The 27,088-nt window shown below is 38.5% G+C and overlaps 1 protein-coding gene across 1 annotated transcript; it reads right to left on the bottom strand.

Annotated features, from left to right (window-relative positions):
* Positions 1 to 1,727: 1,727 nt before the first annotated feature.
* LOC121389932 (universal stress protein YxiE-like) lies at positions 1,728 to 26,467 on the bottom strand. Its single transcript, XM_041521605.1, has 4 exons — positions 26,276 to 26,467; positions 13,770 to 13,850; positions 3,397 to 3,503; positions 1,728 to 2,094 (listed from the first exon to the last, which is right to left on the bottom strand). Exons 1-4 carry the CDS (start codon positions 26,346 to 26,348, stop codon positions 1,816 to 1,818), a joined length of 540 nt encoding a protein of 179 aa, XP_041377539.1. The 5' UTR covers positions 26,349 to 26,467; the 3' UTR covers positions 1,728 to 1,815.
* Between the last annotated feature and the right edge of the window lie 621 nt (positions 26,468 to 27,088).

The raw sequence follows: 27,088 nt of genomic DNA on the forward strand, positions 1-27,088 counted from the left end.
ACGGACCGGGTATAAACTCTACATCAGATTTTGGTTACAATGGCATAAATTAATGTGATAAAAAAAACCTCACAAGTGGGGGGCACCCGTCCCCCCAAATACACGGTTTAACCAAACACATTAAAACTTGGAGGGTAACTAGTTAAGAGAACAAAGTTTCTTGTTAAATTATTATATCTTGCTTTGGTGAGGAGGGGATGCTTTTTGCAAATTTGCGAGAATCGGCCTATGGAATATCCACTGACGTGTCATATTTACATCTATGCTGAACAAGATTTATGATGAAATATTATTAAATTTTGTGTGCTTTTCTTCTAATTAGGTCCATTTGCTTCAGTTTACATTAAAAATGGCATAAAAAATTATGTTTTAAAAAATGCTTGTATGCTAGTCTATGACCGTGTGGCTTCCTCGTCTTCGTCGGCAGTTGATTCATCCGAATTTTCGTCTAAGACATTTCCAGGATTAGGGACAAAGTCTCTGATAAGTGATTCAAACTGATACGGTTTGATGCCATTAGCACAAGCTGGACACACAGTTCTTCGTCACTTGAATCGCTAAGTTCGTCCATGCTGCTTGGTAGTTTCTTCAGTTTTCCTCTCATCGATGACGTCACGGGTCTAGCTCATCAACTGTCGACAGTTTCCGGCAAACATCGGAGATCGGCAAAAAACAAAACCCAAACAAGACTGGCACGCATAACTTAGTCAATAAAGGGAGCGCGGTAGTTGCGTGTTGTGGTTTATGACGGCAAACAATTCATTACGCCGTATGTATGGTTTGGTGTCCGTATGTATGGTTTGGTGTCCGTATGTATGGTTTGGTGTCTGGTCTCCTTTAAGGACGTTATTTCTCTAAAAATGGATAATAAATGAAAATTACATTAATTTTTGAAAACCAAATCTAGCTATCACATCACTTTAATTAAACCATGATGGAGTGAAATCCATATCAATCCTCTTGGCAATTTTAGTTTTTGAATTATGGACCATTGCCATAATTCAATTATTTTCACAAAATATCATTAATAAGTGAAGTATGGTGGTTATGTAGATGTTTGAATAAAGTATATTTAAGGGGAAATCAAATATATTTTTGTTCAGGTAATACTTTGTTAGGCCATTTAATAGGTCAGTGGTCTGGACAATATGCCTTTAAGACAGAGAACACTCTAACAGAGATTATTATACGAGCTTGTGTGTCGTACTGATTTTACGAAACGAGTGTAAGGATTATTGTATTACCCGAGCGAGAGTTTCGTAAAATCAGCACGATTCCACATGTGAGTGTACTAATTTCTTTATTATCCACATTATCCAAAATATTAGTTTTATGAATAACAAGCTAGGACCATGTCAAAATGTTTGAAACATGACTAAAAAGAGACGACGAAACGACGTCATTTTCCGAAATGACGTCATTTTTTATAAGCGTTTACACTGAGGAAGCCACATTAAGTTATGACATCACTTCACAAAATTACATCATTCGTGGTGCACATGAAATCATTATGACACACGTGGGTCATACTGATTATATACTGATGGAAAGAAATAAAGGATCACACAGATAGCAACAAGAAATAATGACTGCATTAAAAATCAATTCATATTGTCAGAAATTGACTGGGAACATATAGGCAGCACATTCAACACTACAGACATTCAATCCCACATTACAACTTGGTATGAAATACAGACGTTACTACGCTAGTAGTGAATTACGTTTGGTCTACAGCTCGATGTGTTCCCTTATTTCTTTCCATCAGTATATTTCCCTGAATATCTTGAACTATGTGGATAATAAAACAGGTTATCACTTCTTCTCCTGTTCCATGTTCATACTGTGACAGTCCTTGCACAGGTGTTCGGTCGAGAGGTGGTTGTGCCCGGGCTTCATACACTTGTAGCGACAGACCATCACAGGGATGTGGGAGTGGTGCAGAATGTAGTCGCTAACACTGCCAAGGAATGTCCGCCTCATCTTGCCCATGCCTCGTGTGCCGACAATGATCATCGAGGCATTCTCCGTCTTCGATGCCTCGACCACTGCCTCACCTACTTTACCGGTCATTTGCTTCACTTTACCGCCAAGCTGTAAAAGATGTGGTGTGGTAGAAATACAATCTTCAGAAACGAAATACATAAAATAGACTGGTACATACATAGACTCCATCATATGCGGTCATGTGGGACAGAAAAAGTACACCTGAGGTGGTGTAAATTTTGACATGTAGATAGGGTAGGTCAGCTTCTGGGGCAGTCTTTTTGTTGTTTTTTGGTGGAAGGGGGATTTGCTACCACATTCTCCCTTACAGGTCCAGATAAAATGTTACGTATGTACTCTTTTTCACCTACATATTAAGTTTTAATAAGAGTACCAGTGAGGTACATGATACGCCCATCAGGAGTTTGATGGAAAACCATATCTATATTAATGAATATTTTACAGATATGATTCAATTATAATTATGTGAAATGTTTGCAATGGGATGGACGAACAGTTTGTTTTGGACCAACCACCATCCCAAGTTGTTCCTACATGTGGTTTGATGGTCCTGTATGCATCTGAATGCAAGATATGATCTGGACAAGGATTTACTGTTATGTGCAGTAGACCATGAAACGTAGGTCACAGTGACCTAGTAATAGTATACAAGAAATCACCATCCCACGTTCCTACATGTGAGGTTTGATGGTCCTGTATGCACGTGTATGGAAGATATGGTCTGGACAAGGATTTACTGTTATGTGCAGTAGGCCAAGAAAAGTAGGTCACAGTGACCTAGTAATAGTACACTACAAAGCACCATCCCATATTGTTCATACATGTGAGGTTTGATGGTCCTGTATGCATCTGTAAGCAAGATATGGTCCGGACAAGGATTTACTGTTATGTGCAGTAGACCGTGAAAAGTAGGTCACAGTGACCTAGTAATAGTATGAGACAAATTGCCATCCGAAGTTGTTCCCAAATGTGAGGTTTGATGGTCCTGTATGCATCTGTATGCAAGATATGGTCCGGACAAGGATTTACTGTTATGTGCAGTAGACCGTGAAAAGTAGGTCATAGTGACCTAGTAATAGTATGCAACAAACCGCCATCCTATGTTGTTCCTACTTGTGAGGTTTAATGGTCCTGTATGTATCTGTATTCAAGATATGGTTCGGACAAGAAAACGTTAACAGACGAACGGACAGACGGATGGACAACGCCATACCATAATACGACCCATCATTGATGGGCGTATAAAAAACAAAAAACAAACCAAATCACACAGCAAAAGGAAACAAAACAAAAAACTCCACTTCTAACAATAATTAGGGTCAGCCCTTTTTTCTAAGTAGGGTCTGGTTCCCCAGAAAGACATTTTGTGTTCATGCGTAAGGTACGTACGTGAGCGTGCTTCATCTTCTCACTGTAACGTTCTATGAGTTTCTTCACCTTCGTCTCCTCCTCCTTGATGAGCTCCGTCACAACCACCGGGTCCGTCAACAGAGCAGCTGTAACACACGAAGCCATTCACATTAACAATAGCATCATCATCATAAGATGTGTGTCTATTCAGACGTTGTTAAGTTATCACTCTGACTCCCATTACTCCCCTGAAACTAGTTCACAAGAGCATAAGGCCTCCCTCCGCAAAAAAAAAAGAAGAAAAAGTTGGTCTCTGGTCAGACCAAAGTTCCAGAAATGATTTGGCGATACAGTATTTAAAAATCTTTTTTCAAAGCATGGATTGCACAAAAATGGTGGGTATATTTTAATCCAAAATAAGGGGCATATTTAAATTGAAATCAGAATGTATGTCCTAGTTCATACCTGATGGCATTTTGGCTCCAAATGCAGTTTTACGTCATAGCAAGAAAACCCCAGCAGAAATGAACTCCTACCATGGCGAAATTAAAATATATATACATTGATGTGTGAGGAAAGATTTAGTGTTTACACTGACACAGGTGAAGTTAAATGTGCTAGCAGAGTAATTATCTACCTTGGTTACAGCACATATCTATTACCGTATTGTACAGTATTTCAAATTCCCAGAGGTGGGATCAGTCGATTAATGTACATGAGTGGTGTCATTAAACAAAAAAATAAAAAATAAAAACATTTACTTGTCAGTATGATATAGTATAATACGCTATAGAAGCTCAAGAAACCAAGCCCTGTTAGAGATAACACAGGGCATCATCGTTTATTTGGCCAGTAAATTCATATTATGTAGTTTAATATGAACTAGTATAATATGTTATATAAGCAAAATAAACCAAGTCCTGCGAGACAAGATATAGGTTTATTTGGCCAGTAAATTCATATTATGTAGTTTAATATGAACAAGTATAATATAAGCTAAATAAACCAAGTCCTGTGAGATATAAGACAGGGCAATGGCATGCATGGTTTATTTGGCCAATAGATTCATATTACCCGTTATGTATTTCGATATGAACTATATAGTGTCGTATGCTACAGACGCTAAAAAGGAAGAACAGCTGAAAAAGTACATCCCTGTACTCTTCTCTGAATGAGGGGTGCAGGACATAGCCCAGTGGTAAAGTGCTCGCTTGATGTGCAGTCGGTTTAGGATCGATCCGCGTCGGTGGCCCCATTGGGCTATTTCTCTTTCCAGCCAGTGCTCCACAACTGGTGTAACAAAGGCTGTGGTATATACTATCCTGTCTGTGGGATGATGCATATAAAAGATCTCTTCTTGCTAATCGAAAAGAGTAGTCCATGAAGTGGCGACAGTGGGTTTCCTCTCTCTACATCTGTGTGGTCCTTAACAATATGCATGAGGCCATATAACTGTAAATAAAATGTGTTGAGTGCGTTGTTAAATAAAACATTTCCTTCCTTCTCTGAATGGGTGTTGCAGGTACCAAATGTTAACACACCTAACAGCTACAATTTAAACAATGTGCTCAAGTGTACTGTTACTACACAAACATTACTTTTTGTCATTCCTGTCTTCTATTTTTAAATTTCATCAAAGACATACACTGAAATTAAATAGGGAAATCAATTGCCTTCTCCAATAAAAATCTCTATTTGATGGCCGAGGTTCTCGGTGCAGGTCGACCAATTAGAACAGGTAAGTGGTATATTCCTTGCAATTCCAGTAGGTGCTCTGATCTGCCATCTGGGAGTCGGTAAGACCACAAAAGTAAACACATTCTCACTTAAGGATAGCCAAGATCTATGTTCTCTGTGATTCCCAGTAGCACATCTGACAGCAATAAAAAAAAAAATTACCTGCTCTTTAACTCTCACTGGCTATGAGTTAACGGGATAAACACGGAAGTAGTAAGCAAATTATTCCTGTCTATAAAGAACCAAGAAGTCAGAAGTGGAAATATGTTTTCATGTTTAATATACTATATTATATTATCAACAGTTACAATCCTTTTTTGTTTCAACTTTATTTTTGTGCTTATATCCAATTAAGGTTCAAGCATGCGGTTCCGGGCACACACACATCAGCTATCTGGGTTGTCTGTCCAGGTCAGTGTGTTAGTTGTTAGTAATTAGTGAGCTGGAAGAGGGTGTAGTGGCCTTACACCTACCTATTGAGTCATTAAAACTTGCTCTGGGTGGGAGCCGGTACCGGGTTGCGAACCCTGTACCTACCAACCGTATGTCCGATGGCTTAACCACAACACCACCGTGGGCAGTGTTACAATGCAAACTACTGGATGGAGTTCATTACAAGTACAGTGTTTTATATGTGATGTATTTGTAGCACGTGTGTATGTATTTGTGTATGCATGTACAGTGAAACCTGTCTAAACTGGACACTGAACAAACCTGAATCCCATGAAAAAACCGGCCAAGTTTCATGGTCCTAAAGTCTCTAAATTCTAAAAGTGACCCTGTTTCTTTGTATATGTTTACCGGCCTCGGTGGCGTCGTGGTTAGGTCATCGGTTTACATCTGGTAGGTACTGGGTTCGGATTCCAGTCGAGGCATGGGATTTTTAATCCAGATACCGACTCCAAACCCTGAGTGAGTGCTCTGCAAGGCTCAATGGGTAGGTGTAAACCACTTGCACCAACCAGTGATCCATAACTGGTTCTACAAAGGCCATGGTTTGTGCTATCCTGCCTGTGGGAAGCGCAAATAAAAGATCCCTTGCTGCTAATCGGAAAGAGTAGCCCATGTAGTGGCGACCGCGGGTTTCCTCTCAAAATCTGTGTGGTCCTTAACCATATGTCTGACGCCATATAACCGTAAATAAAATGTGTTGAGTGCGTCGTTAAATAAAACATTTCTTTCTTTCTTTCTGTACATGTTTGTTTATAGATGTGTGTGTGTGGTTGTGGCATGTGTGTCTGTGTACGTTAAAGTTTGTTTTGTTTAATGACACGACTAAATCACATTGTTTTAGTGACACTCAATAGTCGATGTGTATTTTTGTGCTGGAGTGTCGTTAAACATTCATTTATTCATTCATTTACATTGTGTTATTAGTCATTCATTATTGTATGTCAAATGTTTAATAATTCACACAAACAGTCTTCAAGGAAATGTAACCTGCTACATTGTACCTGTTTACATTAGCAGCAAGGATCTTTTATATGCACTTTCCCACAGACAGGACAGCACATACTGTGGCCTTTGATATGCCAGCCGTGCATGCATTATGTGTATACATACATGTATGCTCCAGTTGCCATCTTTATTAAGCATCCAACTATCTTATAACTGTAATAGGGGCAGGACTTAGCCAAGTGGTAAAGTGCTCATTTGATACACGGTCGGTATGTGTTATCCTGTCTGTGGGATGGTGCATATAAAAGATCTATTCCTACTAATGGAAAATATTACAATAAAGCATCTGATGAAATTTGCCAGTTGCCAGCTTATTTTTACAGAAGGGATGTTAAAATTTATTTTGTTTAACGACACCACCAGAGCACATTTATGTATTAATCATCAGCTATTGGATGTCAAATATTTGGTAATTTTGACGAAATAGTCTTAGACAGGAAACTCGTTACATTTTTCCATTAGTAGTAAGGGATTTTTTATATGCACCATCCTACAGACAGGATAGCACATACCACCGCCTTTGATATACCAGTCGTGGTGCACTGGCTAGAACGAGAAATAGCCCAATGGGCTCACCGACAGGGATCAATCCTAGACCGACCTCACATCAAGCGAGCATTTTAACACTGGGTTATATCCCGCCCCTGACAGAAGGGATGTAGTCCAGTGGTAAATGCTCACCTGATACATGATCTAGTATTGATCCTCATCTGTGGGCCCATTGGGCTATTTCTCTTTCTGGCCAGTGCACCATTCATGACTGGTGTAACGAAGGTTGTGGCATGTACTACATGTATCTTGTATGTGGGATGGTGTATATATAAAAGATCCTTCTGAGCTAACTGAAGTGAGTAGCCAATGGAGTGGCAGTAGCATGTTTCCTCTCTCTCATAGATAATGAGGTCCTAAAACAATATGTCCAATGACATATAACCTGTACATAAGATGTTTCTGACTTTAAAAAAAGAAGTTTTTTTTTTTTAACGACACCACTAGAGCACACTGATTCATTATAATCATCGGCTTTTGGATGTCAAACATTTGGTAATTTTGACATATAGTCAACCCCTGTAATTAACGAAATGTCCACGGCAAAAAAAAACATGCCATTGAAAAACAACCTGAATATAGTCAGAATGGGGAAAAAAGTGCCGTGGAGAATTAAAATCTCCACGGCATTGCCGATTGCTGTGGGCAACTGCAGGGGCTGATAGTCATCAGACAAAACCCGCTACATTTTTTCTAATGCAGCAAGGGATTTTTATATGTACTTTCCCAAAGACAGGATAGCACATACCATGGTCTTTGATATACCAGTCGTGGTGCACTGGCTGGACTGACTAATAGTTTTGGTGGCTAAAATTGACATATTGTTTAGAATACCAGTGTCTGTATATCCATGTGTTTGTGGCCATGTATTGCTGTCTGCAGCAGTCTCTCTCTTTCTTTTCATTTTACTTTGTAATATATATTTTTTTATACATGTACGTATACTAAATTAGAGCAAGATAAAATCCGGTTTGGGCTACTACAAATATTAGAATGACAACAAACACTTTGTTTAAACTAAATTTTGGTTTGTTGTAACAACACCACTAGAGCACATTGATTCATTAATCATCGGCTATTGGATGTCAAACATTTGGTAATTTTGACAAATAGTAATCTGAAGAAACCAGCTATATTTCTTTTTAATGCAGCAAGGGATCTTTTATATGCACTTTCACATAGACAGGAAAACACATACCACCGCCTTTGATATACCAGTCATGGTGCACTGGCTGGAACGAGAAATAGCCCAATGGCCCCACCGACAGGGATCGATACCAAACCGACCATGCATCAAGCAAGCGCTTTACCACCCCTTGTTTAACAGACACGATCAGTTCTAAACAAGAAAATATATTTAATATGTACGTTTAGCAGGGACATATGAAGGTGCCCCCCCCCCCCCCCCACACACACACACATATATAAATATATATAAACCATCGCTGCTGCCCCCTTGACCCCTCAACCCTCCCCCCCCCCCCCCATCCACTTCCTACGCCAGTGTTTAGTCATCAGATAGGTTCTGTATGTCGTAAACATGTTAAAATGGCTGCAAACTCAGGATATAGTCCCTTTAAATATTACACTTCTTTCTTTCTGCTTATTTTGCCAAGCCTGATGTGGTCCTGAGCATGCAGGCCACTTGCCCAGGACAGAGCAGTCAAAGATAAAACACAAGATAAAAATGAAAATAAAAGCTTCATCTTCTGTTGATGATAATAAAACATCGAAACTCTTTTTATTTTGTTCAGTTAAAAGTTCATTTCAGATGATCTGCACTTATTCATTTACCACTGGTGTAGGAAACGGGGTGGGTGGGTCGGTAGGGTGGTGGCAAGGCGGCATGCCCCCCCCCCCCACACACACTTTTCAAATATTTTGTTTTATATTTGCTTTAAAATAGTGTAAAAGTGTGTAAATATAAGTGTGCCCCCCCCCCCCCCCCCCCCCCCCCCCCTACTTTTTGGCACCTTCTTACGCTCCTGTTTACACAAACATGTAAATTTCTATGTTTATATCTAGTGTAATATTAAGGTTCAAGTATGTATACACTAGCTGACATACACTTCAGCTGTCTGGAAAGGAACTAATTAATGCAAATAAAGTTGAATTATTTGGCCCCACATTAATTTTATTTTGCAGATTTTTCAGTGTTTGCAGAATAGAACTCAGTTTCTCTTATATTCAATCATTTAAATAAATGGAGTTTAACATGATAACAATAACTTTAAAAAAATTAAATATTTAAACGAAGATACATTAATAACAACAGTTGCAGAAGAAAAGTCTGTTAAAGTTTTTTTCAATACTGACCTAAAACAAGACTATATGTATGTATGTATGTATGTATATATATATATATATATATATAGAGAGAGAGAGAGAGAGAGAGAGAGAGAGAGAGAGAGAGAGAGAGAGAGAGAGAGAGAGAGAGAGAGAGAGAGAGAGAGAGAGAGAGAGAGAGAGAGAGAGAGGATATTTCATGTTTTTTTTGTCAAATATGATCTATATCTCATCGAGTGAAGTTTGCAATCATCTCTCAGGAATCACGCAAGCATGAGATGAGATCACAAAAAACATAAACTTTTCTATTTATTATATATCTTTTGGCAATTTACCTTTATTTTTAAAATGCCAGCAGCAAAATAGTTCTGGCTTTCTTACAGTGACGATAACACTTTCTACAGTGACGATAACACTTTTATTTCACTGATATTTTAAGATATTTCACTAAAAGTTATATAATAATTATATATACATTGTATTACAATCAACTAATAATCCATGCATGCACAATAACGTGTCATGCATATAGTACATCCCACCACAGAAAGGCAATAGCAGTTACTTCTAAATCTACAATCAACTGATACTTATAGTGAAGTGTCTATCAACTAAAACATGCCATGTGTATACTCCCATTATGAAACAGATAAAACAACAATACATTATCTGATAGAGTATACAGTAAGACTGTAAGCATACACCTACATACATTTACCAACAGGTTCTAGGTATGTAAACAAATGCAATGCACTGTACTACACAATGCCACATATAAACATACAGTATATTGTAGCAATGGCGTAGCGTTGGTTGCCCACACCCGGGGCAAGGCAAGTATTTCACCCCCTAACCAGTGGACCGTTAGCACTCCCCGAGTCCCTTTCACCAGTCCAGAATTTTGCACCCAGGGCAACCACCATGGAGTGTAGACAATCTACAAAACAGGTGGACAGGCCCACATTAACTAGCTTTTTGTTAGACTCGGGAACAAAAAAGGTTTGGTTTTTTGTTTAACGACACCACCAGAGCACATTGATTTATTAATCATCAGCTATTGGATGTTAAACATTTGGTAATTCTGAAATAGTCTTAAGAAAAACCCCGCTACATTTGTCCTTTAATATCAAGGGATCTTTTATATGCACCATCCCACAGACAGGATAACACATATCACAGCCTTTGATAAGCCAGTCATTCTGCACTGGCTGGAACAAGAAATAGCCCAATGGGTCAACCAATGGGGATCGATCCTAGACCAACAACACATCAAGTGAGCACTTTAGGCTATGGAACAAATGCTGTCTCTAAGACAAATAAAACAAAGCAACTGTATGATATAGTAATAATAAACTACATACTACTATATACTACTATATACATAATGGATACTACTGTACAGTATTTGTATTATACAGTCAAACCTGCTCAGATGTATGGTCAAACAAGCTGAAAATGGTCATATACGGCAGGTCCACTATTTAGCAGTGACCCCACATGTACTTTGGTATCTAGAGCAGAATATTGTACAGTGTCAAGAGTGTAATGGGATGGAAGGAAGGAATATTTATTTAACAACACACTCAATACATTTTGATTACTGTTATATGGCATCGGACAGAGATAGTTAGAAGAAACCTGCTGCCACCACGCTATGGCTACAGTTGTACTCTTTTTTTTCTTTTCTTTTTATTATTACAAGTGATCTTTCAAATGCACCATCCCACAGACAGTATAGTACATACCATAGCCTTTGTTACATCAGTTGTGGAGCACTGGCTGGATCGAGAAGTAGCTCAATGTGCCCACTGACAGGGATCAATCCTAGATGAACCATGCACACTACCACTGCTCCCAGGTGGGGTGGGCTGCAGGATCTACTCTCGATAGACTCTTTATTTTTCCCCCATCCCACCTTGTGCTCCACGACAGGTACATCAAAGGCTATGGTATGTACTGCCCTGCTTATTCAGTAGGAGTAGCCAATGTGAAGGCAGTGGGTTTTCCCCATCTTTCCCTTTTGACCAAGTGTTAAAATAATCACCCTTGTTAGACATCATTAGCCGCAATTGAAAATGTGCTGAAGAAGTGTCTTTAAACAAACTTTTGTGGCTGTTTAACAGTGGTTAGGTTTGCCGGTCTCAGTGGACTCAATGGGATGTTTACCATTCTTGTATCATCTAGCATTTCATTGATCAATCTTTTGTGTCTGAGATACATGATTAAATTTGCAAGCCTATTTGAGTGTGCGATTCTGGTTTCAAAAATTAAACTGCCATAAGGACATCCTGTTGGCAAATCTTGAGAGCCCGCCACCAACCCAACGAGCCCTGCCATGCATCTTCAGTAGAACAGAAGATACACTAAATGTTTTGCATGAAATGACAGAAAAGATCACTATGCAAGACTGGTTTTCCAGGATTTTGAGATATATGATGACTGTGTCATTTCGAAAAATCAATGTATTTGTACAAATAATTTTTACAAGCTATGCTGGGTTTATATGCTAGCCAAGCTAGAGAGTTCTACATGATTTTTGTGAGCCTCAGGCTCCCGGACTCTCCTCAAAATCGCACACTGTAAGTGCACCATAATTTCATCTCAGGAGTGGGTTTTTTTATCATCTATCTAAAATATGGTACCAACATACCTCTTGCTCATTGTTTGAGAAGAATCTGCTGTAACCCCAGCCGGCCCCAGTGTTTGAATATCATTGTACTCATTCAGTGATTGTTCAATATGCACTATTCAAAACTCTGTTTTGTCAGGGGCGGAACGTAGCCTAGTAGTAAAGCGCTCGCTTGATGCGCTTTTGGTTTGAGATTGATCCCCATCAGTGGGCCCATTGGGCTATTTCTCGTTCCAGCCAGTGCACCACGACTGGTATATCAAAGGCTGTGGTATCTGCTATCCTGTCTATGGGATGATGCATATAAAAGATCCCTTGCTACTAATGGAAAAATGTTGCGGATATCTTCTCTAAGACTATAGATCAAAATTACCAAATGTTTGACATCCAATAGCCGATGATTAATAAATCAATGTGCTCTAGTGGTGTTGTTAAACAAAACAAACTTTTTTCTTTCTTTTTTTTGTCAACATGTGCAAGCTATACTGAAGATTTGTTCTATGGAACGCAAATCACCCAACTTGTGCTTATGACGTATTACTCATCTGATATTTCCAACTGTGAAGGGACTGGTTAATGGATTTTCAAGGGTTATGTTATGTGCATATAGCCCTGATTAAGTGCATGTGAAAGATCACTTGTTGCTAATTAACAGCAGCAGCACGCTACAGTGTATGTGCCAATAGTTTTTTCTCTCTCAGTCTGAACCAGGGACTGTTCTAGAATTGATTACATGGCGGGTGGGGGTGGGGGTGGGGGATGGGGGTGGAATGAAATTTTGTTTTAATATCCACCACCCACACAAAATAAAATATATCCTAGATGTTCATCCATGCCCATCCCAAGTATTAAGGACCACCCCATTTTTAAAAACTTTTATTGACCAAAACAAAAACATTCTTTGTTTGATGTGTGGTACACGTATTTACAATGTCCTAAAAATATAAAATTAAATTTCTCCTCCCTCCCCCCTCATTTAAAAAAAAAATGAATGAAAATTTAGCATTTAATTTAGTATGGCCTAAAGGGAAAATCTACCTAATAATTATGGAGCCTCCAAGCCACCTTGAAATGTTCAGTTCTGGAAGAGCACCTAGGCTAAATATAAAAATCACTACAAACATTTTAGTATATATACATTTACAGTGAAACCTCTCAAAACAGGACACTTTGTAAACCAAAATTCCCTCAAAACCTGACATTTTTCAGTCTGTTTTTAAATACAGAACAGAACCTCTCTGAACTGTATACCATTTAGAACCAGACTTGTTACTTGGTTCCATAGATGTCCGATTTAAAGAGGATACACTGTGTATATATATATAAATTATTATATCTATATCCATATCTACCTATATCTATCTGTCTGTCTGTCTGTCTGTCTGTCTGTATCTATCTATCTATATATCTATCTATCTATCTATCTATCTATATGCTGACTAAACAATATGCTGAGGTGCTGTTAAACAAACATTCCTTTCCTTTTCACAGGTCTGACTATATAGATCTCCATATACTAGGATGTGAGAACACAATGACAACTACCACAACAACAACAGCAACAGTGACATCCTACACTGCACATCGAGACTCACAGGTCTTGATACGGTAGCAGTATTCTGGCACGTGGACCAGAACAATGACATCGCCATGCCGATAGACATTCCTCACGTAAACTGCAAGACAATGGAAATGGTCACGTTATTCGTATGTGTGCGTACAGTGTGATGTGAGACCCGGGGAGTGTACTCACGTGCGTGTATGAGGTTCGTGTACTCGGAAACGTGCACGAGAACTATCTCATCCCCCTGTCGCTGAATATGCTGCACATAAACTGAAAATGGAAAGCAAAACGTTTCACAGACATTTACATGCAGGTCTTATAAAATATACTGTGACAGGGCCAGATGTAGCTAAATGTAACTACTATCATTAGTACTAACAGAGTGAGGTGAGCTGTAATTGAGTCATATAGGATTGACAGCCCTTGGTGCCACCAGGACTATTCTTAACCCAGCCAAATTAAAGGGGATTTTTTGGTTTCTTGGAGGGTGGGTTAATGACACCATTAGAGTGCACCTATTAATTAATCATCACTTATTGTTTCTATATCCACTATCCCATAGACAGGACAGCACATACCACTGCCTTTGATATACATGTACTAGTTATGGCACACTGGTTGTAAAATAAAAAAAACAATCAGAGAATGGTTTCTCTGAGGGTGTTCAATTCTGTGATCAAATACCCTCAAGCAAGTGTTTTACCAACTGAGCTCAATTCTACCCACCCTGCCACCCTCCCTGCTATATATGACTGAGTCACAAGATTAATCACCCTTGGTTACCAACTGAGCTAAATTCTACCCACCCTGCCACCCTCCCTGCTATATATGACTGTCACAAGATTAATCACCCTTGGTTACCAACTGAGCTAAATTCTAGCCACCCTGCCACCCTCCCTGCTATATATGACTGAGTCACAAGATTAATCACCCTTGGTTACCAACTGAGCTAAATTCTACCCACCCTGCCACCCTCCCTGCTATATATGACTGAGTCACAAGATTAATCACCCTTGGTTACCAACTGAGCTAAATTCTACCCACCCTGCCACCCTCCCTGCTATATATGACTGAGTCACAAGATTAATCACCCTTGGTTACCAACTGAGCTAAATTCTAGCCACCCTGCCACCCTCCCTGCTATATATGACTGAGTCACAAGATTATCACCCTTGGTTACCAACTGAGCTAAATTCTAGCCACCCTGCCACCTTCCCTACTATATATGACTGAGTCACAAGATAATCACCCTTGGTTACCAACTGAGCTAAATTCTACCCACCCTGCCACCTTCCCTGCTATATATGACTGAGTCACAAGATTAATCACCCTTGGTTAGCAACTGAGCTAAATTCTACCCACTCTGCCACCTTCCCTGCTATATATGACTGAGTCACAAGATTAATCACCCTTGGTTACCAACTGAGCTAAATTCTACCCACCCTGCCACCCTCCCTGCTATATATGACTGAGTCACAAGATTATCACCCTTGGTTACCAACTGAGCTAAATTCTACCCACCCTGCCACCTTCCCTACTATATATGACTGAGTCACAAGATTAATCACCCTTGGTTAGCAACTGAGCTAAATTCTAGCCACCCTGCCACCCTCCCTGCTATATATGACTGAGTCACAAGATTATCACCCTTGGTTAGCAACTGAGCTAAATTCTACCCACCCTGCCACCTTCCCTACTATATATGACTGAGTCACAAGATTAATCACCCTTGGTTACCAACTGAGTTTAAATTCTAGCCACCCTGCCACCCTCCCTGCTATATATGACTGAGTCACAAGATTAATCACCCTTGGTTAGCAACTGAGCTAAATTCTAGCCACCCTGCCACCCTCCCTGCTATATATGACTGAGTCACAAGATTATCACCCTTGGTTAGCAACTGAGCTAAATTCTAGCCACCCTGCCACCCTCCCTGCTATATATGACTGAGTCACAAGATTATCACCCTTGGTTACCAACTGAGTTTAAATTCTAGCCACCCTGCCACCCTCCCTGCTATATATGACTGAGTCACAAGATTATCATCCTTGGTTAGCAACTGAGCTAAATTCTACCCACCCTGCCACCCTCCCTGCTATATATGACTGAGTCACAAGATTAATCACCCTTGGTTACCAACTGAGCTAAATTCTACCCACCCTGCCACCCTCCCTGCTATATATGACTGTCACAAGATTAATCACCCTTGGTTACCAACTGAGCTAAATTCTAGCCACCCTGCCACCCTCCCTGCTATATATGACTGAGTCACAAGATTAATCACCCTTGGTTACCAACTGAGCTAAATTCTACCCACCCTGCCACCCTCCCTGCTATATATGACTGAGTCACAAGATTAATCACCCTTGGTTACCAACTGAGCTAAATTCTACCCACCCTGCCACCCTCCCTGCTATATATGACTGAGTCACAAGATTAATCACCCTTGGTTACCAACTGAGCTAAATTCTACCCACCCTGCCACCTTCCCTGCTATATATGACTGAGTCACAAGATTAATCACCCTTGGTTACCAACTGAGCTAAATTCTACCCACTCTGCCACCTTCCCTGCTATATATGACTGAGTCACAAGATTAATCACCCTTGGTTACCAACTGAGCTAAATTCTAGCCACCCTGCCACCCTCCCTGCTATATATGACTGAGTCACAAGATTATCACCCTTGGTTACCAACTGAGCTAAATTCTACCCACCCTGCCACCTTCCCTACTATATATGACTGAGTCACAAGATTAATCACCCTTGGTTAGCAACTGAGCTAAATTCTAGCCACCCTGCCACCCTCCCTGCTATATATGACTGAGTCACAAGATTATCACCCTTGGTTAGCAACTGAGCTAAATTCTACCCACCCTGCCACCCTCCCTGCTATATATGACTGAGTCACAAGATTATCACCCTTGGTTACCAACTGAGTTTAAATTCTAGCCACCCTGCCACCCTCCCTGCTATATATGACTGAGTCACAAGATTATCACCCTTGGTTAGCAACTGAGCTAAATTCTAGCCACCCTGCCACCCTCCCTGCTATATATGACTGAGTCACAAGATTAATCACCCTTGGTTAGCAACTGAGCTAAATTCTAGCCACCCTGCTACCACAAGATTAATCCCCTGCTATATATGACTGAGTCACAAGATTAATCACCCTTGGTTAGCAACTGAGCTAAATTCTAGCCACCCTGCCACCTTCCCTACTATATATGACTGAGTCACAAGATTAATCACCCTTGGTTAGCAACTGAGCTAAATTCTAGCCACCCTGCCACCTTCCCTCCTATATATGACTGAGTCACAAGATTAATCACCCTTGGTTAGCAACTGAGCTAAATTCTAGCCACCCTGCCACCCTCCCTGCTATATATGACTGAGTCACAAGATTAATCACCCTTGGTTACCAACTGAGCTAAATTCTACCCACCCTGCCACCCTCCCTGCTATATATGACTGAGTCACAAGATTAATCACCCTTGGTTACCAACTGAGTTTAAATTCTAGCCACCCTGCCACCCTCCCTGCCATATATGACTGAGTCACAAGATTAATCACCCTTGGTTAGCAACTGAGCTAAATTCTAGCCACCCTGCCACCTTCCCTGCTATATATGACTGAGTCACAAGATTAATCACCCTTGGTTAGCAACTGAGCTAAATTCTACCCACCCTGCCACCCTCCCTGCTATATATGACTGAGTCACAAGATTAATCACCCTTGGTTAGCAACTGAGCTAAATTCTAGCCACCCTGCCATCCTCCCTGCTATATATGACTGAGTCACAAGATTAATCACCCTTGGTTAGGAACTCGCTCTGGGTTGGTACCGGTACCGGGCTGCGAACCCTGTACCTACCAGCCTGTACTAACACTAAGACCACTACTGGGTCCCCTCTAAACAAACATTTCAAATTCTATTACCAACACCCCCTCACCACAAATTGATTTCAACAACATTATTTGTTTTTATGTTGTTGTTTTGTTTTTTTGTTCCTATGGCTTGCCAGTTTGATTCTGTAACTATTTTTTTAAAGGCATTCAAAATGTATACTTCATATTTTTACCACAGAATATTATTATACAGGTTATAAGTGTTATTAATCAGTAAATGGGGATACAGTTTTTGTTTTCTTGATTACTTCCTCCATATCTCTCTCTCTCTCTCTCTCTCTCTCTCTCTCTCTCTCTCTCTCTCTCTCTCTCTCTCTCTCTCTCTCTCTCTCTCTCTCTCTCTTTTTTTTTTTTGGGGGGGGGGGGGGGTCTGCTGTTTTTCAGGGGTTTTTTTTGTTGTTGTTATGGGGGAACATCCAATATAACTTCCTTATGTTTATCTGTTAAATACTAGATTTTTGGTGGCACATTTTTGGAGAGATATCTACACTATTAAATAAGTCACTTTAAGTGTCAAAAAGATTGTTCTCCTACAACAAATCCTTGCAGCCCACCTTGTATCCATCCTCACTGCAAATAACACAGCATACAGTGGTGAGGATGCTCTGTGCTTTCACTCTTCCCGGCCTGCACCATGCACTGTCGACAATACACAATTAGTGCAGGTGTTTGCTGTTGTTACCAGTATAGCACAATGCTGCTATAACTAGCCAAGTGGTAAAACTGACAGAGGAATGCTTTGGAAGTGGGGGGTGAGGGTGAGGAAACAAGAAAGGAATTACAGTTCCATGCAGGAAGAAAGATATATAGAGTGTTTTGACACGACTCCTTCAGCTTACAACTATGAACACAGAATTACATGTTATGGATGGCTTAATAAATCTACACCACTATATTAGTATAAGTTAATAATAACCACACGACTGACTACATGTTGAACATATAATATGCAAGTAGATCTGCTACAGATGTTGTTCAGAAATTGAAACAGATATTTGTTTAACAACATCACAAGCATCATAGGTCACAAGATTACTTGCGAACCATTGTTATGTCTGCATGTTGGTTATGCAAGTCTAAATTGATGGAACAAATCAATAGGTGAAGCATTACTTGAGGATCATTAGACCTTTAGTCATATATGCCAAAAATACATCTATTTCTACTGTTCTAGATTGATTTGTGGACATTAGAAGAAGAAGCAGGAAATGTTTTATTTAACGATGCATTCAATACATTTTATTTTACAGTTACATTTGGTTTATTTCTTGTTCCAGCCAGTGCTCCACAAATGGAAGGAAGGAAGGAAATGTTTTATTTAACGACGCACTCAACACATTTTATTTTACAGTTATATGGCATCAGACATATGGTTACGGACCACACAAATATTGAGAGAAGGAAACTCACTGTCGCCACTTCATAGGCTACTCTTTTCGATTAGTAGCAAGGGATCTTTTATTTGCACCATCCCACTGACAGGGTAGTATATACCACAGCCTTTGATATACCAGTTGTTTGCACTGGCTGGAATGACAAATAGTCTAATGGGCCCATCGATGGGGATCGATCACAGACTGACAGCACATCAAGCGAGTGTTGTACCACTGACCTATGTCCCACAGCTTTGTGGACACTAGATGAACAGCAAAACCAGTAGTCAAATTGAAACTCACCCGCTACATATCATAACACAATTCACGTAACCAAATAACCCAACCATCTTCTAAATAATGGGATGGGTGGGGTTTATCTCAGTCGGTTGAGTGCTTGCTTGAGGTTCTTGCATCACAGGATCAAACCACCTCGGTGGATACATTCAACCGATTGGGATTTTTCTCGTTCCAACCAATGAACCCATAACTGGTCAAAGGCTGTGGTATATGCTTTCCTGTCTGTAGGAAAGTGCAGATAAAAGATCCGTTGTTACTAATGGAAAAATGTAACGGGTTTCCTCCGATTACTACAAGTCAGAATTACCAAATGTTTGACATCCAATAGCCAATGATTAATTAATATGTGCTCTAGTGATGTCATTAAACAAAACAAACTTTCTAAATAATGGCTTTTTGATATATAACATATGGGTATGTCCTACTCTACTATACTTTACTATAAAAGTAAAGATAAACATATGCCTTGTGCCCTTCCCCAACTAAGCTTAAAAGACTGTGTAACCCCCTCCCCTCACAATGCCACATCAAATACTGTTCCTATGGGCCTGTGGTTACCTTAACACTTCGTATAGATAACGTCAAAACAGCTTGGCAATATAGGTTACCATCACACCTACCGAATAGTAGCAAGATAGCACATACCATAACCTTTGATATACATGCATGGGGCACTATGGAGCACTGGCATAATCTTAAACTTCCATTTGTAGTTGAGGATTACAGTTGTAAAGTCGTGAAGTTGTAAGGAAGCATAGTGTTAAAACAATATCCAGTTTGAGTGTGTTGAGAATTCCCATTTATACCTGATCATCATCAAACATGTATTACATGTATTTAAAGTATAATTTATTTAATAAATCTGATTAAAATTAGCTCTACTGGTCTCTACTGGGTTTGAATGCTATAAACTGTAATACATAATAAAGGTTTTTGTTCCTTTCTTCTTCTTCTTTTTTTTTTTTTTTGGGGGGGGGGGGGTATGGAGGAGTTCCTATTCATAAGTAAATAAATTTATCCTATAACTTACCTATGATATCCATGTCATAAACCCATGTGATAATTTACTTTATTAACCCGGTTAATAATGGTATGGTCTCAAGGTAACCTGTTGCTGTGGATGGGTCATATGCTTACAAGCCAACCAGACCCGTGTACCTGAGCGTAACGTTTTCAAAGATTTCTTTAAAATGCGTGACATCAAACTAATCTGTGCTAATTGTGATGACGTCATATTATCGATGGCGCCGACTTTAGTACTGTGATTTACTCAAATAATAATTAAAATGTTAATTTAGAAGTGTTATAGGATAAATAGAATTCGTTACTCGTGTTTTTTAATATGTAAAATATCAACCTCGTCAAGTTAATCGGTATTTGTCTCGGCAGAGCCTCGACAAATACCGATTAACATAGACTCGGTTGATATTTTCCATATTAAAAGATACTCGTGACGAATCCTCTATATATACATGTACTCATTTATAAGTGATAAAATATTATTTATTTTTTAATGCTGTTAATTGTTGTAATAGGTAACATGGATTGTTTTTATAACTTAGGTGGTTTTAGTGGAAACAATTATTTTTAAATATTAATAGGTAACTATACTGGGTCAAATTGGGTCTACAGAAATTTCAATGTATACCTTATTTCTTTCCATCATTATATTTTTGTACAGCTTAAAACTTGGTATATTGTACCTAAATAAATCCCATTAATATGGTTTATATAGGGATGTGATATCAGTATTTCAAAGTTTTTGATATGCACTATCCTGTATAAATTTACTACTATAATGCATGTAAAGAGTTCTTGCTTTTAACTGGAATTCAAGGAGCATTCATTAAGAAGAAGTACCGTATCCTGTACTGTCATTATACGTCTCAAAATATCTCAATCATGGGTGGGTCTAGATATATAAAAGATCTTGCATGTATATGTGTATTTCAGGTTATCTGTCCATTTCACAGAACTAGCAAATCAAACTGAACATAAAGATAATAGTGACACATGGGGTGAACCAATCTTGTGCCTTAATATCTTAACAGATAGAAAGAGGATAGACCCACTACATGCAGTTAATGTACAAACAGCGAAAACATTTCTTTAATTTAAAGGTCATGTTGATGTCAGTTTAAAGGCAATGATCCTACATGTGGAAATTATTATTTAACTATAAGGCAATGTAACATATTTTTGTCTGATAGAGATTTTTTTTCCTTCTGTTTATAAGCCTCTATGTGCTCGCTTGATGAGTGGTCGATCTAGGATCAATCCCTGCTGGTGGGCCCATTGGGTTATTTCTCATTCCAGCTGGTGCACCACAACTGGTACATCAAAGGCTGTGGTATGTGCCATATATCCCCTGTCTGTGGGATGGTGCATAAATAAGATTCCTTGCTACTAATGGAAAAATGTAGCAGGTTTCCTCTCTAAGACTATATGTCAAAATTACCAAATGTTCTGACATCCAATAGTCGATGATTAATAAATCAATGTGCACTTCTGGTGTCATTAAAGAAAACAAACTTTAGCTTTACAGATTTTTATTTCACTGTACATATATTATATTATAATTACCGCTAGTTAATTCTGACCCATGTGTGTCGACTTCTGGTTTTTTTTAATTTAATGCAGTATAAGGCTTATGTGTACATGTAGCTACAACAGCAGGGCTTCTAGAATTTGTATAAAATCCACTAGCCATGGGATCAGTGATTTTAAAAACTTACTAGCCACAATTAAAAAATCACTAGCCCTACTTTACTTTAAGATAATACAATTTTACTAAATAATAGTAACAATCAGATATGTCACCTAAAGAGGGAGATAAGAGCTTAAAAACACTAATAATGGGGGGTTGGGGTGGTGGCAGGATATTCATATTTACAAAATATACTTAAAAACACTAATAATGGGGGGTTGGGGTGGTGGCAGGATATTCATATTTACAAAATATACTTAAAAACACTAATAATGGGGGTTTGGGGTGGTGGCAGGATATTCATATTTACAAAATAGACTTAAAAACACTAATAATGGGGGGTTGGGGTGGTGGCAGGATATTCATATTTACAAAATAGACTTAAAAACAACATGTGACCATTTTTTTTCACTAGCCGTCGGGCATGGCAATAGTAGTTATTAACTTGCCCAACATTGAATATCACTAGCCATGGGAGTGGGGCTACCATAATTTAGAAACCCTGCAATAGTGCCATCTATACCAGAAATATTAAATGCTGAGCCATTTCAAATAATATTGTGTCACACATTTTGGGTCCGATTTTAAAAGGAAGGAAGGAAATGTTTTATTTAACAACACACTCAACACATTTTGTTTCCTGTTATATGGTGTTGGATGATTTTAAAAGTTGCTGTAACTATATATACATAAATATGTATTTTTATATGTGTATATATATATATATATATATATATATGTGGAAAACGTGACAGAAAGCATTTAGGGTAGCAAGGCATACATGTATGAGGACATAAAAACTCCAAAATAAACCCACCTTTTCTGTGCAATCCGTGCTTTTAAAAAAAATTAATAATAAAAAATTAAAAATAAAAACTTTGCCACAGCAATTGTAGAATAGGGATCTGATCAAACACTGACTATATATATATATATATAAAATTATTACAACTTACAACTCTTTGTTTAACTTACCAATTCTGTCAAGTTCAATATGTTTCTAAACAGCCTGGTGATTGTAGTAGCATCAAATACATTTTATGTCAAACAAAATTGCTATGGATATAAATTTTGTAATTGTGAAATACTTTAAGATGGAAGACAAAAGCTGCTTGTAAAACTTATCTCAGACACCACGTGTCAAATCCCAATAATTCTGAATAAAAAATATTATCGGTAGTAAATCTTAAGGCAGAGATGAATTTTACTTGTAGAATGCAGGAAATTTAGTTTTCAAAGTTTTATAGAGGAGCATACCCCTAGAAACTTTGCTTGGCATCCTCGATCTTAGTCAGCCCCCCCCCCCCCCCCCCCCCCCAACCTCCAATGTCTCCTTGCTTCTGCCGTGCCTGTATCAGAAAGCTTATTGTGTATTTTGAGTGACAGTTGGCTCTTGCTCCCTCTCAATCTTGTGATTTGGTCAAGAGTCTCTATAATTACTGCAATCTGCCCATATCACTCAAAATAAATTTAAAATGCCAGTTTTTGTCTAGCTGGAGAAGTCCTCAACTATGTGAACTGTTAGCACATACGGTGCTCTCAGCATGGCACTCGCTATATTCATCAACTGACAATTTCAAAAACTGGAGAACTTTATTTCAATTTGGTGAAATTATTTCATGTAATAATTGGTACTTTGTTATAGAGTTTGTGTAATTTTTGAAGTTTAATAGCTGATTTGGTCAAACATTTTAGTTCATGAACCCAGAGCTGCATGTACATGTAGCATCAATTGACTGTGATCTGTAAAGTTTGTTTTTGTTTAACAACACCACTAGAGCACATTAATTTATTAATCAATGACTAATGGATGTCAAAGATAAATTTGGTAATTCTGACATATTGTCTTAGAGGAAACCTGCTATATTAATTGTTTCATTGGTATAGCAAGGGATCTTTTATATGCATCATCTCACAGACAGGATGGCACATACCATGGCCTTTGATATACCAGTCGTGTTTCACTGGCTGGAATGAGAAATAGCCGAATGGGCCCACTGACTGAAATCGATACATTCAAGTATATATGGTTAAAGTTTGTTTAATGACACCACTTGGCTGTGGTCTGATTTTTTACTAGAACATGTACTTAGTTTAGTTCATTCAGGGCAGGTACAAACCTGACTTTTCAGCCAGTCCGTAACAAGCTGAATCAGTAACCAACTGGGTGTACTGATTGTTGTGGTCATTAACAGTAATTCACCACTGGCATACACCGGCCTCACTGGTGTCATAGTTAAGCCATCAGACATATTAAGGGTGATAGGTACTGGGTTGGCAGTCTGGTACCGGCTCCCACCCAGAGCGAGTTTTAACAACTCAATGGGTAGGTGTAAGGCCACTACACCCTCTTCTCTCTCACTAACCACTAACAACTAACCCACTGTCCTGGACAGACAGCCCAGATAGCTGAGGTGTGTCCAGGACAGAGTGCTTGAACCTTAATTGGATATAAGCACGAAAATAAGTTGAAATGAAATGAAAATTAATGAATTGGTATACATTGATACAAAAGAAAAATGACTAAAACTGACAAAAGGCTCTCAAAATGCCTAATAAAGTTTGTTTTGTCTAACGAAACCTCTAGAGCATATCAATTTATTAATAATCAGCTACTGGATCTCAAACATTTGATAATTCTGACATTTCCCATTTTCCTATTAATAGCAAAGGATCTTTTATATATGCACCATTCTACAGAACAGGATTGCACATACCACGACCTTTGATATACCAGTTCTGATGCACTGGCTGGAACAACAAATAGCCCAATGGGCCACCAATGCGACAGGGATCGATGCTTTGTGATAATCAAATTCACAAGCAGCTTTTACTTTTCATTTTATTCTTGGCAGTATTCCAGACATATGGAGAATTCTTGATTTTTCAGGAGTGATAATATAAATCTCATGTCTTCTGCAATGCTGTTACACTGCCAGTGTAATTAGGAGTCTTATTTTAAAACTATTAATGTCTAGAACTGCATTTTCTAGTCTTTACAGGGATTTATCTTTACTGTACTTTATTCTAAACAATTTTGTTATTTAAGATGACCTGACAGATAAGAGAGACGATGAACAAAAAACAGCCTTAAACTCAAACATGAGCCTTATGTGTTGGAAAGATGCATACCCAGACCACCAACACATACTGACTTGAGTGCTTTACAAAATGAAAAATGCATCATTTTAGAGTTAATAAAAAAACGTTTTATTCCTGCTAACTGGGAGCAGCCATTTTCTTTTGTTTTCCATGCGTTCACAATTCTAGCTTGGGGCGAAGTGATGTCATCTCCGACCAACTCCTGTATGCACAGTGTAAACAAAGCAGTCATTTATGATAAGGCGCTTCGCTTTTATCAACTTAACTTGTAAAACAACATAAATGACTTGATAATATAATAAACTATTTAACTAAATATATTTCAATTTGCATTAATTGAATGAAAAAAAATCATATTATTAGGCCTGTTGGCCTATTGGAGCAAAAACGACCACTCACAATACCCAAGTTATAATTTTCTTTTCTTTGGGACAACGTAATTGGTCAGTTTTGTGATTTTAGATAGGAAAGTCTACTTAATCAAGGGTTTTACAGAATTATTTACAGTAATATAGCAGTTTGGCTGATAATGTCCATTATGATTTTAGGGGTGGCTGCATGATCATCCCACAATACCCTGCGTCTAGACACCTTGACTGCATGGTTACCATTCAAAATACACGCCTGCCAATCAGGAACCACAGGTACAGGCCATGGAAAGAAAAGACCAATTAACTAAGAAAACACTCCGATTATCATTTCAGTACATGGGTTAATGTAAAGACAAAATATAATACAGTTATTTTGACACTGACAATGGTGGTTTATTTTGTATTGAAAAATAATATATATACTTATTGCTGGCTTACTGGGATGGATATTATTACAGAATCTGCATCTGCAAAAATCAGGTATGTTTTGTTTCTTCAGTTTTAAGACTAATTTCTGACGTGACACATTATATGTTATGTAACCACCGGCTCGCCAGAGGGCGTATTCACATTTAACCATTTTATGAATTAACTATAATTATTATTGTTGATATTAAGCAATAATGTGCACTATATATCGTTCATATGCATACCAGTCCAAAAGCCTTGCGCACGCATTCCTTTAAAAAAAATATATGTTTACAAGTCATTAAATATATTTATTGTTCTTACAGTAATACACAATAATGTGATACATTTGGTCAGTATTCTAATACAATTTACACGTTACAATTAACCGTAGACTATAAGAACTTTCAACAAAGTGTCTAATATTTTACGAACATTAAATACCAGTAATTAATCGTGCAGTTATCATGGTTATTACGGTAATGGATCAAACGCTATAGTTAGCATGTCCTCGTATACATACTTACAGTCAAACGCATACTCTGAGAAGTCGCTGTCGTCTATTCCAATGATAACCTTCCTTGCAGTAGCCGCAGCCATTGTGAAAAATTAACGATGAATTTATAGAAGGATTTACTCGACTGTGCCTCATACAAGAGTAAATTACGCTGCCACACACTACGTAACGTATTTTCACCACTGGCGGCTAATATACCCAATCACCGTTATTCGTCCAACTACACCGGAGAGGCAGAGATTGTTACCGTAAATATTCTAATCGTAACACAATAAGGAAATGAAGGAAATGTTTTATTTCACGACGCACTCAACACATTTTATTTACGGTTATATGGCATCAGACATATGGTTACGGGACCACACAGATATTGAGAGAGATACTGAGCGCTTCACCACGCTAAAGCTCGTGACAAGTGAACATTATTTCTCTCGAAACATAAATTTGATAATAACTGTAACTCGTTTATTATCCTCTAGACTACATCAAACTCGCTTTCGCTGTCCTGAATAAATAGTGCATATAGGCCTAGCTGAAGTGTGTGTCCAGGAAAGCGTGCTAAACCGTAAGTGGGTACCCCGTGACCCCTCTTTTGAAGAAATGCCTACGTACCCAACCCCCTACTTCGTCGGTCCTGATAAATCAATAATCATACAAACAATCAAACACTTACCTCTATTGATGTATCCTCAGAAAATATAGCAACTAAATAGCACAGAAGTTAGATGTCGTCATTAGGTCGTAATAGTAGTACATATTTAAAATGAATATGCTTATAAATGTCAAAAAGCGATTCTGTTTGCACATTTCTGAAGTTAAACTT

The sequence above is a fragment of the Gigantopelta aegis genome, chromosome 3 (assembly GCF_016097555.1).
Source record: "Gigantopelta aegis isolate Gae_Host chromosome 3, Gae_host_genome, whole genome shotgun sequence".
Classification (NCBI taxonomy): Eukaryota; Metazoa; Mollusca; class Gastropoda; order Neomphalida; family Peltospiridae; genus Gigantopelta; species Gigantopelta aegis.

Bases quoted from the DNA above. Each gene is read 5' to 3' on its own strand.
- LOC121389932 (XM_041521605.1), bottom strand. From the start codon at position 26,348: ATGGCTGCGGCTACTGCAAGGAAGGTTATCATTGGAATAGACGACAGC. The intron at 13,851-26,275 runs GTAAGTATGTAT...TTCCATTTTCAG, and splicing joins CTCAGAGTATGCGTTTGACT to TTTATGTGCAGCATATTCAG. The intron at 3,504-13,769 runs GTGAGTACACTC...CGTGTGTTACAG, and splicing joins CACGAACCTCATACACGCAC to CTGCTCTGTTGACGGACCCG.